Genomic DNA, 13,268 nt, shown 5'->3' with positions numbered 1-13,268 from the left:
GAAAGGAGAAAACTTTAGAGATTGGAGATTGGGTTTATGTTAAATTACAACTGTATCGGCAGAAGTCTTTGGCCTAAAGGAGGAATGTGAAGCTATCCCCTCGCTTATATGGGTCGTTTCAAGTGATTGGGCGTGCACGAAAAGTGGCTTATAGAGTAGATCTGTCGAAATCAGCCTAGATCCACCTTGTATTTCACATTTTGTTGATGAAGAAGAGGTTGGGTCACGACATGAGCCCCATAGCACAGCTCCCACCAATGGATGCACTAGGAGTCCTGAGTCCTGAACCCGAAGCAATGCTCGGTAGGAGGGTGAAAAAGAAAAGGGCTTTTCCCATAATAGAGGTCCTAGTTCATTGGCAAGGACAGAAGGATGAAGATGCAACATGGGAGATTTTTCACAAGTTGCGAAACACTTACCCACAACTTGTGGGCAAGGTGTTCTAAATCGAAGGGGCTCTATTACATGATGGCTAGAAGAAGGGGCTGTTACACGACGGCTTGAAGAAGGGATTGAAGTTTGAAAGGGTCAAAGTGATGAGTTAGGGTTGAGTTTGTAGCATGAGTGACTTGAGTGGGTTAAAGAAGACCGTTGATCTCGTGAAGGGTGGGGATGGTGCCAACGCATTAAGAGAAAAGACAAGGTTCTGAAAGATGCATCTAGAAGATATAGTTTGTTGCTTTTCTTTATTAGTCTGTACGTAGATAATTTCCTATTGGTTAATACTCAAGGGCCTGTAAGTAATTTCACAAGAGTTTGTTAGAGACATCAAGTACTTGTGATGTTGGCAGGACCTATGTTCATTTTTATGCAAATTGTTAATGAAAAGTTCTTCCTCCTCTTGATTTCTTGGAGGTTTCCCACCCTCGGACTTGGGCAATTTCTTCTTAATCTTTGCTGAGTGTTACAGAAAACCTCTCGATAGCCACAGAAACTGCCACCCAGCCACCTGAACTCAAACTCATGTCGTCCCTCCTCCCTCGGTAAGCCTTGTCTCTGTTGATCGCTTATTTCTCCCCAAGTGTTTCTCAGTTCCTTCATTCCTCCCCTTGTTTCTCTGTTTCTTTACAAAATAAAAATGGGCCTTAGGGCTTTTAGCCCCTATCGATCAATCATATGCAACTTTCTTGGCATTTAACAAAAGTGCTATTAAAATCCCTTGCCGTGTAGCCCTCTTGTAAAAGCTTTAAGCCTTTTTAGTGTTTTACCAAAAATGGCTATAACCCTTTTGAGATGGGCTGACTCGCATGGACCTTTGTTTTAATTGGGTTTATTTTAGTCAACATGTATATCTTGTTTTCGTTGGGCTTATTTAATGTCACATGGTCTTTGTTTACATGTTGGGCTTAGTTTTAGCCTGGATTTGTGTTGTTAAATTGGTTAGGCTTGTTTTATTTTTTAGAAACACCCTTGTATGTTGTTTTACATGGGCTTGATTTTACTTGGACAAATATTAGTCCAAAAACCTCATTTTTAAGAAAAATGCTTAGGAGTTTTTTTTTTTTTTTTTTTTTTGATTGAAAAATTTAAACTTCATTTCAGAGAGGTAGTAAAGACCTCAACTATGAGAGCAAGATAGTTGATCCACAAAACAAATGTGTTCAATAAAAGAAGGAACATTATGCCACCAAAGTTGCATCTGAGAATTATTCCATGCTTGTCGAGCTAGATGATGAGCTGTAGCATTTGATAGGCGACCACAATGCTGAAACTTGCAATCCCCAAAGCTCTACATTAGTCTTCTAATTTCAGTAATAATTGTTCTTATAGATGTATAAGAAGCTGCTTCATTGTTGACCTCCTCAACCAAGTGTTTGCAATCACTTTCAATCTCAAGTTTTTGGATTCCAATGTTTAGACAGAATTGCAATCCCCTCAACACAGCTGTGGCCTCTACAATTTCTGGTTCCAAAAATTCCTCTTCCCCTCTACTAAGAGCCATCAAAACAAATCCATGAGAATCTCTAAGAATAGCCCCGATACCAGTTTTATTATGGTTAAAGAACAAAGCACCATCACAGTTTAGCTTGAACCAATTAGTTGGGGGAGGGGACCACCTGTAAATCACAGACTTGGAGGGACCTTGTATCTGCAGACCAGCTGACTGCATACCCTTTTTTGAGAAAAAAAAATCCATAACTTGCATGGGTGGAAGATTAACAAGTTCATGGATCATTTTGTTCCTCCTAAACCAAAAACCCCATGCCATTAGAATAAAATCAGCAAAGTCCTCTTGTGTTTCTCCTACAGAAATTTGCATAACAGTGGCCATGAAAGAGGAAAACTGATTGAACTGTGGAAAGTTAGGAAACTTTCTCACCCAATGTTCATGAATGGAAGGACAAAAGAATAATGCATGAGCTAAATCTTCAAGACTATGATCACAGAAATAGCAAGCCCCATTCATTCCATCCTTTTACTCAGCAGATTAGCTTTCGTAGGAAGTATTTCCTTGCAAGCTCTCCAAGCAAAGAGCTTGACTTTGTGAGGGATTTTTAGTTTCCACAAGCCATTCCAGAACTTCTTTGTAGTAGCTCCATAGGATGTTTCCCCCACATTTTCTGCAGAAAGTGACTTAAAAAACCTATGAAAATGCTTAGGAGTTAAATTATGTTATTAAGTATTAATCTTTTTACAAACCAATTTACACCAATATATTATAAGGGTTCAGATTTTATTTTCTTAAATGTTTTGAACATGATTAAACCTATGTTATATAGTGAGATTTCCACAGCTTGTGTAATAGATTTGTATAAAGCCTAAATTACGCTACTAAGTATATTTGAAAGATTAAATATGATATTAGCGTATAAATGATTATATGATATAGTAGTTATTAATTTTAGTATATAACCAAATATTCTATTAGATTAAAGGTCATGATATGTATTTAAATGAGTAGAATGCTATGACATGTTTTTCTAGAAATTTAGTAATGTCCAGTACCTCGAATAGGTAAGGAGCTATGAAGTAGGATCCAAGAAGTAGCACTAAGAGTAAGTAGGATGATCATAACTTTATATGTGCTGTAAATATTCTGTTTTATATGAAAATGTGACGTTTAGCTATGCTACGCTACGAGCCAATTCAAGGTTAGCTCTTTTTCATGAACCTCTATGAATTACGATGATATACTTGTGAGTGAGACTATGTATGCCATGCTGATATGGATTGTTGTTAGAATGGATGACATGCCATGAAAATCACATGTATGCCATGTCTATGTTATGTTATGTTAGGTAAGGCTCATGTTAATAGGCCATGTTTAATGTTATGTCATGCTCAATATTATGTCATGCCACGTAAATTCATGAAGTCAACATGTTCACATGCATTATAAAAGTTAGTAAGAAGACACATGAATGACAAGTAAGCTTTAAGTTTGGCCTTATGTTATGAGTGGATGTGCAAGCCATAGATTTAAGCATGGTCCACCACATGCATGCTATGATGTTTTGAGGTAATATAGACCCAAGAGTGTTTCACCACATGTTATGATATGTTATGCGATGCCATAGACTCAAGCATGGTTTATCATATATAATGTGATAACATGGACCAAGTGTGTTTCACTACATGTTATGACACGTTATACGGTGCCATAAACCCAAGTATGGTTCAACATATGTTATGACTATCAACGGCAATTGGGCCAATGCACACATGTTATGATGGCCACTAAATAAGTGAAAGACAAGATGAATAAATGATAGGAAATGCATGGAGTTAGTTATGCATGCATCACGTTACTGATGAATGGTCTATATGCATGTCATGTGTATGTATGTCTACGCATGAATGTTTTCTAAGTTAAGCTTAATGTTAAACTATGTTAAGTTTACAATATGATGTGCTATTCCTGCATCTTCAACTCATTTATTTGTTTTGTTGATTTATGTTTAATGTCCCAAATGATGATTTCGTGGATACGAAATGGGAGTGCTAGGAGTAGATTATTCTTCTAGAGACTTAGACCTTGAATAAGTGTCATCCACATGGGTCTAGTTTATGTTATTTGTATGTTTTAGCTTTTTGTATGGTGTCAAATCTCTTTATGGGCACTACGCTACGAATATACGTAACATTCTGTACCTAAAGGAATGGGTGTTACACACTAGCATAGCACCACTTCACCCCAAACCATGGCAGTAACCAGCCAAGGAAATTGTAGACCAGTTAGCCAATGTACATGAAGCTTCACAACTCGAGTTACAGCCAATCTACCACAGGATGTCTGATATCACCTTAGAACTGCTTAGCAAGCCTGGAAATCACACCGACGTCCCAAACGTGAAAGCCCCATGTCCAAACCAAGAGCCACAACAAAGCACCATTGCATGTCCACCACGTACTTATCCTCTATTTTCCTCTCTTTAAAACAAAGCACTTCCATGCCCGGGTGAGCCAGCCTTGCGCCATTCTAAACCGCAAGCTTCCACATCCTATGATGTGCCATATCACTCCACTTCTCTATGCATGCGACCAACCTCCATGCAGCCACCATCATGCCAAGCCCAGCCAGCATAACCTCAGCCATCCCTTCAATCAGTCCCTCTCGGTAAACACCGCTCTCTTTAGGTGATTTTCCCTCCATGACGTATGATGTATGATGTTAACGGGTTCGAACTGATATGCTATGGGTTGCATATTAGGCCTTGTTTAATGTTACTTACTTATAAGGACACACTGGTCATGGATTTGTGGTTAACATGAATATTTGAGTTTATTCGTGTATATCACAGGTTGCTTATGGAAGTATGATGTATATTCGGATGTGAGTATAATACGAGTTAAGAGATTAACAGTTTAGTGTAAGGGTTGATAGTCCATTAATTATCAATACTGTCAGCTCTTAGGTATAGGAATGAAAGCAATGTGGGATGTGGAGAAGTCAAAGTTGGACTACGAACACTATGTTTTTAACATCGATATTTGCAGATGGTGAACCTTTGTGGTTGTTTTGTATAACTGAGCTTATAGTCTTGTAATTCAACTTGCCACCTCATTGTAATTCATTCTTTTAATGTTTAAAAGGATGAACGAGGGATTAAATTGATTGTTTAAAGTATTTATAGGTAGATTGAATATAAGAGACTCAAACAAGAAATTGTAGAAGCTAAGTGTTTGTATTTTTATCTATGCTTAGGTACAATGTGATTTTAGTATGAAACTAACTCTAGTAGGGCTGTGCAAAAAAGTACATAACCCGATCTGTCCGTAAGACCCGATCCAATCCAACCCGAAAATGCAGGTTGAAATAGCTTGCAGGTCGAACCCGCTGAAACCGACTACACATTTTCACAATTGATCACAAACCCTAGCTGCCATCCCTCCCCATTTCTCTCTGTCGTTATAAGCACTTGCAGTTGATTTAAAGCACGAGTTGGAGCATCGTTCAACCACAAGGAAAATCCTCAATTTTATGCCAATTTGGAAAAAAAAAAAAGAATAAACAGAGCATTTCATCACGAAAAAAACTCAACCTTGTAAATACACGAACGAACCAACGAATTAAATTGAAGAAGAAAAGCAAGGCTTGCTTGCATCAACTATAAGGAGCTCGGTCCAAGCACCATCCAGGAATCCCCATAAAACCCATATCGGATGCTCTGCAAAAATGCCCATTTCATCACGGGTCTGATGAAAACCAACATGAAAGTGACGAAAGTAACACCTGAGAGGAGAACCCAAATTGATATCAGGGGGCTCTTGTGGCCACCACTGTCACCGTCACCCGCGAGTGCCACGGCTAGAGTCGCAGGATCCACGCAACGATGTCGTCGAACGCAGCTCCAACCACGGCGAGCTCCCCCACTCTGTTACGGTTGAGGTTATGGCGAGCTCCAACCATGGCGACCTATCCCTTCTTGTCGAACATCCGTCCCTTCTTGTCGAACGCAGCGATGTTGTCGACTTCCTCTGTTAGTTCCTCTCACTCTCGCTTTCTCTCTGCGTTTGTGCCCCTGTACCCCCTTTCGAAATCGATCTTACATCAATCTCGTTTGTATCTCGATCTCTTGAGATTAAGGTCTTATTACTCTTCAAACTTGAGTTGGGTCGGGTCGGTTCAAACCTCTTATTTTGTTCTGTGTGACGGGTCGGGTCGGGTAGGGTCGGTCCTAAATACTAATTGGGCCTGTCGGTGCTCACCCCTAGACTCTAGCATGATTTTCTTGATGATTTAACATCTATATTACGATAAAAACAAAGTATTTATAGCTGTATAGTTAGTTACATATATTCTTTATTGATGATATGAAATTGAAGTGGTGGAAATATTGGCATGTTGATGAGGTGACATTGGACAACTTTCATATTGTAAAAAACTAAGAATGCTCTGTTTCTTTTGTTGGAACAAAGGGGTTGCAAAAAACACAATAGTGAGAGAAAGTTTGTTTCAAGGCGCGTTACAATGTCGCTTTCCTTAAGACAATATTCGCCCCCACCAATAACGGTATGCACACGGGTTACAAGTGAATTTGCCTCCAAGATACAATGAAGCCCAAAACAAATCTATTTGTCTAACTGCGTTATGCACACACGAAATTAGACCCCAAATACCCTTAGATTTTGCTATTCAACAAAGAAATTAGAAATCTGTTCTCTCGAGAACAAACAGATTCTAACAAGTTCTAATACTATGAAGAAGTGAAAAACTTGAGAGAGAGAGAATTCGAAATTATATTCTGTCCTCTTCAAATGGCAGGCCAATGGGTCTATTTATAGATGACCAAAGGCTATGAACGAAAACTATTACTTTTCGTAATTCTGAAAACTGTTCGGAATAGGTACATATATTATGCCTGTTGCCATATGACACAACAGTTGGACTTAGTCCAATGGTTGCCTTGCTTCCCTTTCAACTAGATGACACCAGTTCGAGTCATGAGGCGCACACTTTCAGAAATTTATTTTTCAATTTCCCAAGCATTGTAGTGCCTCGCTGTGTGCCTTGCGCGCGCGCCCCTTGATCCCCAAGCATTGCAGTGCTTCAGGCATGCACGGCTTAGTGCTAGCCCGCATGCCTCTTGGGCCTCTTCATAAATCAGCAAAGTAATGAAGAGGCGTGATTCAAACCCATCCCATGGCTGTTACATAAGAAGCTACAATACCACTAAGCCAATCAAAGGCTTATGGCTTGAGTGTAGACCCAAACTATAATAAACATTATACCTTTCCATATCTTCTCTCTTTCCAAATTAATTCACAACTTCCAAAATAACCTAAAAATATTATTAATAATAAATATTATATATATATATTATTTTGAAAATATTTCCAACAATCCCCCACCATTTTCAAAATACATCCTGGCTAGAATAGGAAAACGTATACATAAATGAAGGTGTCTTTTGGACTTGAACCTTCACATGGTGAAAATACATCAAAACAAACCAGAATGGCATAGTAGACAATGCTTTGAACTAGTGATTCTATACGATTAGCCGAATATGTCTCACATATAAATTTTCTTCTCTTTGGGTAGTTCATAAAAGCCGACACGTGGATTGGCCTTGTGTCTATATCCTGATTTCATGAGCGCTCTAGTGACAAAGCCTTAATTCGCATAGGAGGCGGCACCACCCCTGACACTCATATAGGTAGACTTATCGAAACTGTTCTGTAACTAAACACTTTAACATAACCATGTTATAAGTCTATTAAGAGCTTATTGCTCAACCTCTCCTTTTCATTACAGTACCAAGCACTTCAAACCTTGGGATGATTAAATTAGTTTGAAAACTAATTTAAATATCACAGTGCTTGTAAATCACGAACATATAATATACTTTGCTCATTGAACTCAAGTCTTGATATGTTCAAGAGTTGAGTCGAGTTTCCATTATTGGTGATTTTATTGTATTGGCTTTAAATCCATCTCCTTTGATGCCTTCCACATCAAATCCCTTGCAAGTCCTTTAGTTAACGAATTTGTCAATTTTTTACAATATCTCACAAAATCAATTGTAATTACTCCATCTGTGAGTAATTACCTTACATAGCTATGTCGTAAACCAATATGCCTAGACTTGCCATTATATATATGGCTATAGGCCCGCGACAGTGTAGCCTAACTGTCACAATGCAAAGATATTGGTGGCATTGGTTTTGGCCAAATCGAAATCTCTATTAATAATTTTCTCAGCCACTCTGCCTCTTTGCTACAAGAAGCCAATGCTATAAACTCTGCTGTCATGGTAGAGTCAGTTATGCATGTCTGCTTCTTTGATCCCCAGGAGATTGCTCCTCCACCCACTGGTTGACTTGTGATCATCATGCTCAGTTATCCAACTGGCATCTATGTATCCTTCTACTACCGAAGGAAATCCACTATACTCAATACCATAATTTATGGTATTTCTCAAATATTTGAAAATTCTTTGTACAACTATCCAATGAATATGACTAGGGTTACTAGTGTACCTACTAAGTTTGCCTACTGCAAATGCAATATCAGGTCTAGTACATGTCATAGCAAACATTAGACAACCAATAACTCTAGCATATTCAAGTTGATCCACTGCTCTCCCAGTATTAGGATACAATTTAAAATTTGAGTCAAAAGGTGTAGCCATGGGTTTGCAATCAAAGTAATTAAACTTTTTTAATATTTTCTCAATATAATGTGATTGGGTTAGAGTTATACCATTATCATTTCTTATAATTCTAATACCCAAAATCACATTTGCAATACCCAAATCCTTCATATTGAAATTTGATGACAAAAATTTCTTAGTACTTTCAATGCTCATATTATCAGTGCCAAAAATTAACATATCATCTACATATAAGCATATTATAACACATTTATTTCCATTGAACTTGCTATAGACATATTTATCAGATTCATGTATCCTAAAACCATTTTTCACTACAGCTTTATCAAACTTTTCGTGCCATTGTTTTGGTGCTTGTTTAATTCCATAAAGTGACTTAACCAATTTACAAACTTTATGTTCTTGGCCAAGCATGACAAACCCTTCGGGTTGTTCCATGTAAATTTCTTCTTCTAATTCACCATTCAAGAAGGCAGTCTTAACATCCATTTGATGGATTTCAAACTTGTAGATGGCTGCTAAGGCAATCAAAGTTCTGATAGTAGCAATCCTAGCAACTGGTGCGTAGGTATCAAAATAATCTAACCCTACTGGGTAAAACCCTTTGCTACTAGTTTTGCCTTAAACTTTTCAATTGTTCCATCTACTTTCAATTTCCTTTTAAAAATCCATTTGCAACCAATAGGTGTCGAACCAGGGCGTAAATCTACTAATTTCCAAGTATTATTACCCATGATTGAATCCATTTCATCATTAATAGCTTCTTTCCAAAAAGCTACATCCTGAGACTTCATAGCCTCTTCATACATCATAGGATCATTCTCAACATTATGTGTAATCATGATTTGGTTACAAGATGAATTTCTTATACTCTCTACCAAGTACACAATAAAATCTGGTCCAAATGACTTTTCAGTTCTGACTCGTTTACTCCTTCTTGGTTCAAATGGTTCACCAGATTCACCATTATTTTCAAGTGATCTGTCTAATTCCACTATTTTATCATTAAAAAGTGGAATTTCACTGAATCTATTTTTAAAAAAGTCAGCATCCCTGGATTCAATCACTGTATTGACATCAACAGAACCGTTAGGTTCCACAACTAGGAATCTATAGCCAACACTGTGATGTGCATAACCTAAGAAAATGCACTCAATGGCTTTTTTTCCTAACTTCTTCATCTTAGGTTCAGGTAATCTAACTATGGCTCGACAACCCCAAACTTCAAAATGATTTAAGTTTGGTTTTCTTTTCTTCCATAATTCATATGGAGAAACTTTAGTTTTCTTGTGGGGTATTCTATTCAAAATATAGCATGCTGTCAGCATAGCTTCTCCCCAAAAACTTTTGTTTAAACCAGAATTAGTAAGCATGGCATTAACCATTTCTACTCAAGTTCTATTTTTCCTTCCTGCCACTCCATTTTGTTGTGGAGTGTAAGCCATAGTAGTTTCATGAATAATGCCTACAGATTCACAATAAGCAAGAAAGTGATATCCACCTCCTCTATCGGATCTAAGACATTTTATCTTGACATCACATTGATTTTCTGCTTCATTTTTATATGCCTTAAAATTATCCAAAACTTGGTCTTTTGAATGCATCAAATAAACATAGCAATATCTAGAGAAATCATCTATAAAAGTCACAAAATATTTTTTACCTCCTCTAGTAGGCGTGCTATGCATGTCACATACATCACTGTGTATTAATTGTAATAAAGATGAAGTTCTTTCTACTCTAGAAAAAGGTTGTCTTGTAATTTTTGTTTACATGCATATTCTACATTTATCTATCATATCTTTAGCACATTTAGGAATTAAACTTAAATTAACCATGTCATGATGCTTTCTAGCATGAATATGTCCTAAACGATAATGCCATAAAGTATATGAATCAATTATATAAGCAGAAACATTCATTTTATTATTAATATTGAGTTTGAACATGCCTTCACTCAAATATCCCTTCCCCACAAAATTACCCCCTTTGGTCAGAACAAATTTATCTGACTCAAAGACAAATTTAAACCCATACTTATTCAGAAGACTACCAGATACAAGATTTTTCCTAACTTTTGGTACATGATATACATCCCTGAGAGTAAGCACTTTTCCAGAGATGAAGTCCAAATCTATTGTGCCTTTGCCTTTAACTGTAGCAGTGGATGAATTTCCCATGTAGATAACACATCCATCTTCTTCCGACTCATACTTTTTAAACAAACTCTTATCTTTGCAAACATGTCTTGTTGCTCCTGAGTCAATCCACTAAGAGTTGTTTTCTTCGAGAATATTGACCTCAGAAATCATGGCCATAAAATTCTCTTTGGAGTCAGAGTTTTGTTGTTTCTTTTTAAGGAAACGACAATCTCTTTTGTAATGGCCTGGCTTTCCACAATGAAAGCAATTTACACTCAGTTTCTTCTGATTCTTGCCTTGGAAGTAACTTTGTTTTCTTCCAAAGTCATTCTTTCTCTTCTGGTTTTCATATCCAGATTTCTTGGGTTGTCCAATTTTGTGAGTCTTCCCTTCCTCTACCATATGCATATTGGAGGTCAAAGAGTCACGCTCTTCTTTACCATCTCTGAGCCTTATTTCCTCTTCTATATGAAGATGTTGGCTTAGATCTTCCAGAGACATTTCCTCATTTCTATGCTTTACACTTCTTTTGTAGTCTTTCCATGATGGAGGAAATTTATCGATAATGGATGAAACCGATATAGAATCATCCATCTTCATATTGTGTTGAGTGAATTGATCAAGAATATGCATAATTTCATTGAATTGTTCAACAATAGGCCTAGAGTCTACCATTTTATAACTGAAAAATTTGGTAGCCAGAAATTTCTTACTTGTAGCATCTTCTAAGAGATACTTAGCCTCAAGTGCGTCCTAAAGATCCTTGGCGGTTGCTTTGTTCTGGTATGCGTCAAACAATGTGTCAGACATTGCATTGCAGATGTGACCCTTGCAGATGTAGTCATCTTGTTCCCACTTAATTCTTGCCCGACTTTGAGCAATTGTCTCGTCCTTATTTGCAGACGGCCTAGGAGTGGTTAGAACAAACACCACTTTAAGACTGGCCAGGAGAAAGTGCATCTTCTTTTACTAGCGTCGAAAATTGGTTCCATCAAAACGTTCAAGTTTAACAAAGTCCGCAGCAAACTCTCTCAAACTATGTGCCATTAGTAATCGAATATTGTCTTAAGATTGTTGGAACAAAGGGGCTGCAAAAAACACAATAGTGAGAGAAAGTTTGCTTCAAGACGCGTTACAATGTCGCTTTCCTTAAGACAATATTCGCCCCCACCAATAACGATATGCACACGGGTTACAAGCGAATTTGCCTCTAAGATACAATGAAGCCCAGAACAAGTCTATTTGTCTAACTGCGTTATGCACACATGAAATTAGACCCCGAATACCCTTAGATTTTGCTATTCAACCAAGAAATTAGAAATCTGTTCTCTCGAGAACAAACAGATTCTAACAAGTTCTAATACTATAAAGAAGTGAAAAACTTGAGAGAGAGAGAGAGAGAGAAAGAGAATTCGAAATTATATTCTATCCTCTTCAAATGGCAGGCCAATGGATCTATTTATAGATGACCAAAGGTTATGAACAAAAAGTTATTACTTTTCATAATTCTGAAAACTGTTCGGAATAAGTACATATATTATGCCTGTTGCCATATGACACAACAGTTGGACTTAGTCCAATGGATGCCTTGCTTCCCTTTCAATTGGATGACACCAGTTTGAATCATGAGGTGCACACTTTCAGAGTTTTATTTTTCAATTTCCCAAGCATTGCAGTGCCTCGCTGTCCCTAAGCATTGCAATGCTTCAGGCACGCACGACTTGGTGCTGGCCCGCATGCCTCTTGGGCCTCTTCATAAATCAGCAAAATAATGAAGAGGTGTGATTCGAACCCATCCCATGACCTTTACATAAGAAGCTACAATACCACTAAGCCAATCAAAGGCTTATGGCTTGAGTGTAGACCCAAACTGTAATAAACGTTATACCTTTCCATATCTTCTCTTTTTTCAAATTAATTCACAACTTCCAAAATAACCCAAAAATATTATTAATAATAAATATTATATATATATATTATTTTGAAAATATTTCCAACATCTTTTGTCTTAAATATGATTATTTATCCAATTATAAGATATTTTATGGACTAACATGATAAAGAAGACAAGAGGGAAACAAGCTATTGTGACTAGATATTACCATTAGGTTTCAATGTAAGTATAGTTGATCAGGCTGCGTTTGGATGTTGAGGTGATCTCAAATAATCTAAGTTAATTTGTGAATAGTAGTATTTTGTGGGTCCCATTGAGATGTGTTTGAATATAAATAGGATGAAATATGTATTTAGACGTATGAAGTATGTTGAGATGAGTTTATTTTTTTTATAGGAAGATGAACAAATAGTGAGTCTCATTAATGATTGGTTTGAGATAGGTTGAGCTCACTTTGGCAACCAAACACAATTTTTGACGACCTACGACGGAATGTAGGACAACCTTGCTAGCTTATACAGGAAAACTCTACTATAAATTGTGAGAATACAAAACCCAAGAGATTTCGGTAGAAAACAAATTTGATCATTATTATGTGACGTATGGCACTATTTTGGTGAACTTGAATCGAATTTGGAAATTGTGGGCGGCATGATATTATGGTCATGCTAGTGT

The 13,268-nt window shown here is 37.2% G+C and overlaps 1 protein-coding gene across 1 annotated transcript; it reads right to left on the bottom strand.

Moving 5' to 3' along the window:
* Positions 1 to 1,729: 1,729 nt before the first annotated feature.
* LOC108989679 lies at positions 1,730 to 2,272 on the bottom strand. The gene has a single exon (XM_018963375.1). It carries the CDS (start codon positions 2,270 to 2,272, stop codon positions 1,730 to 1,732), a length of 543 nt encoding a protein of 180 aa, XP_018818920.1.
* Positions 2,273 to 13,268: the final 10,996 nt, after the last annotated feature.

The sequence above is a fragment of the Juglans regia genome, chromosome 14 (genome assembly GCF_001411555.2).
Source record: "Juglans regia cultivar Chandler chromosome 14, Walnut 2.0, whole genome shotgun sequence".
NCBI lineage: Eukaryota > Viridiplantae > Streptophyta > Magnoliopsida > Fagales > Juglandaceae > Juglans > Juglans regia.
The sequence above is the reverse complement of the archived record's forward strand: the minus strand, read 5'-3'. Positions and strand labels throughout refer to the sequence as shown.

Coding starts and splice junctions, on each gene's coding strand:
- LOC108989679 (XM_018963375.1), bottom strand. CDS start 2,272: ATGGCCACTGTTATGCAAATTTCTGTAGGAGAAACACAAGAGGACTTT.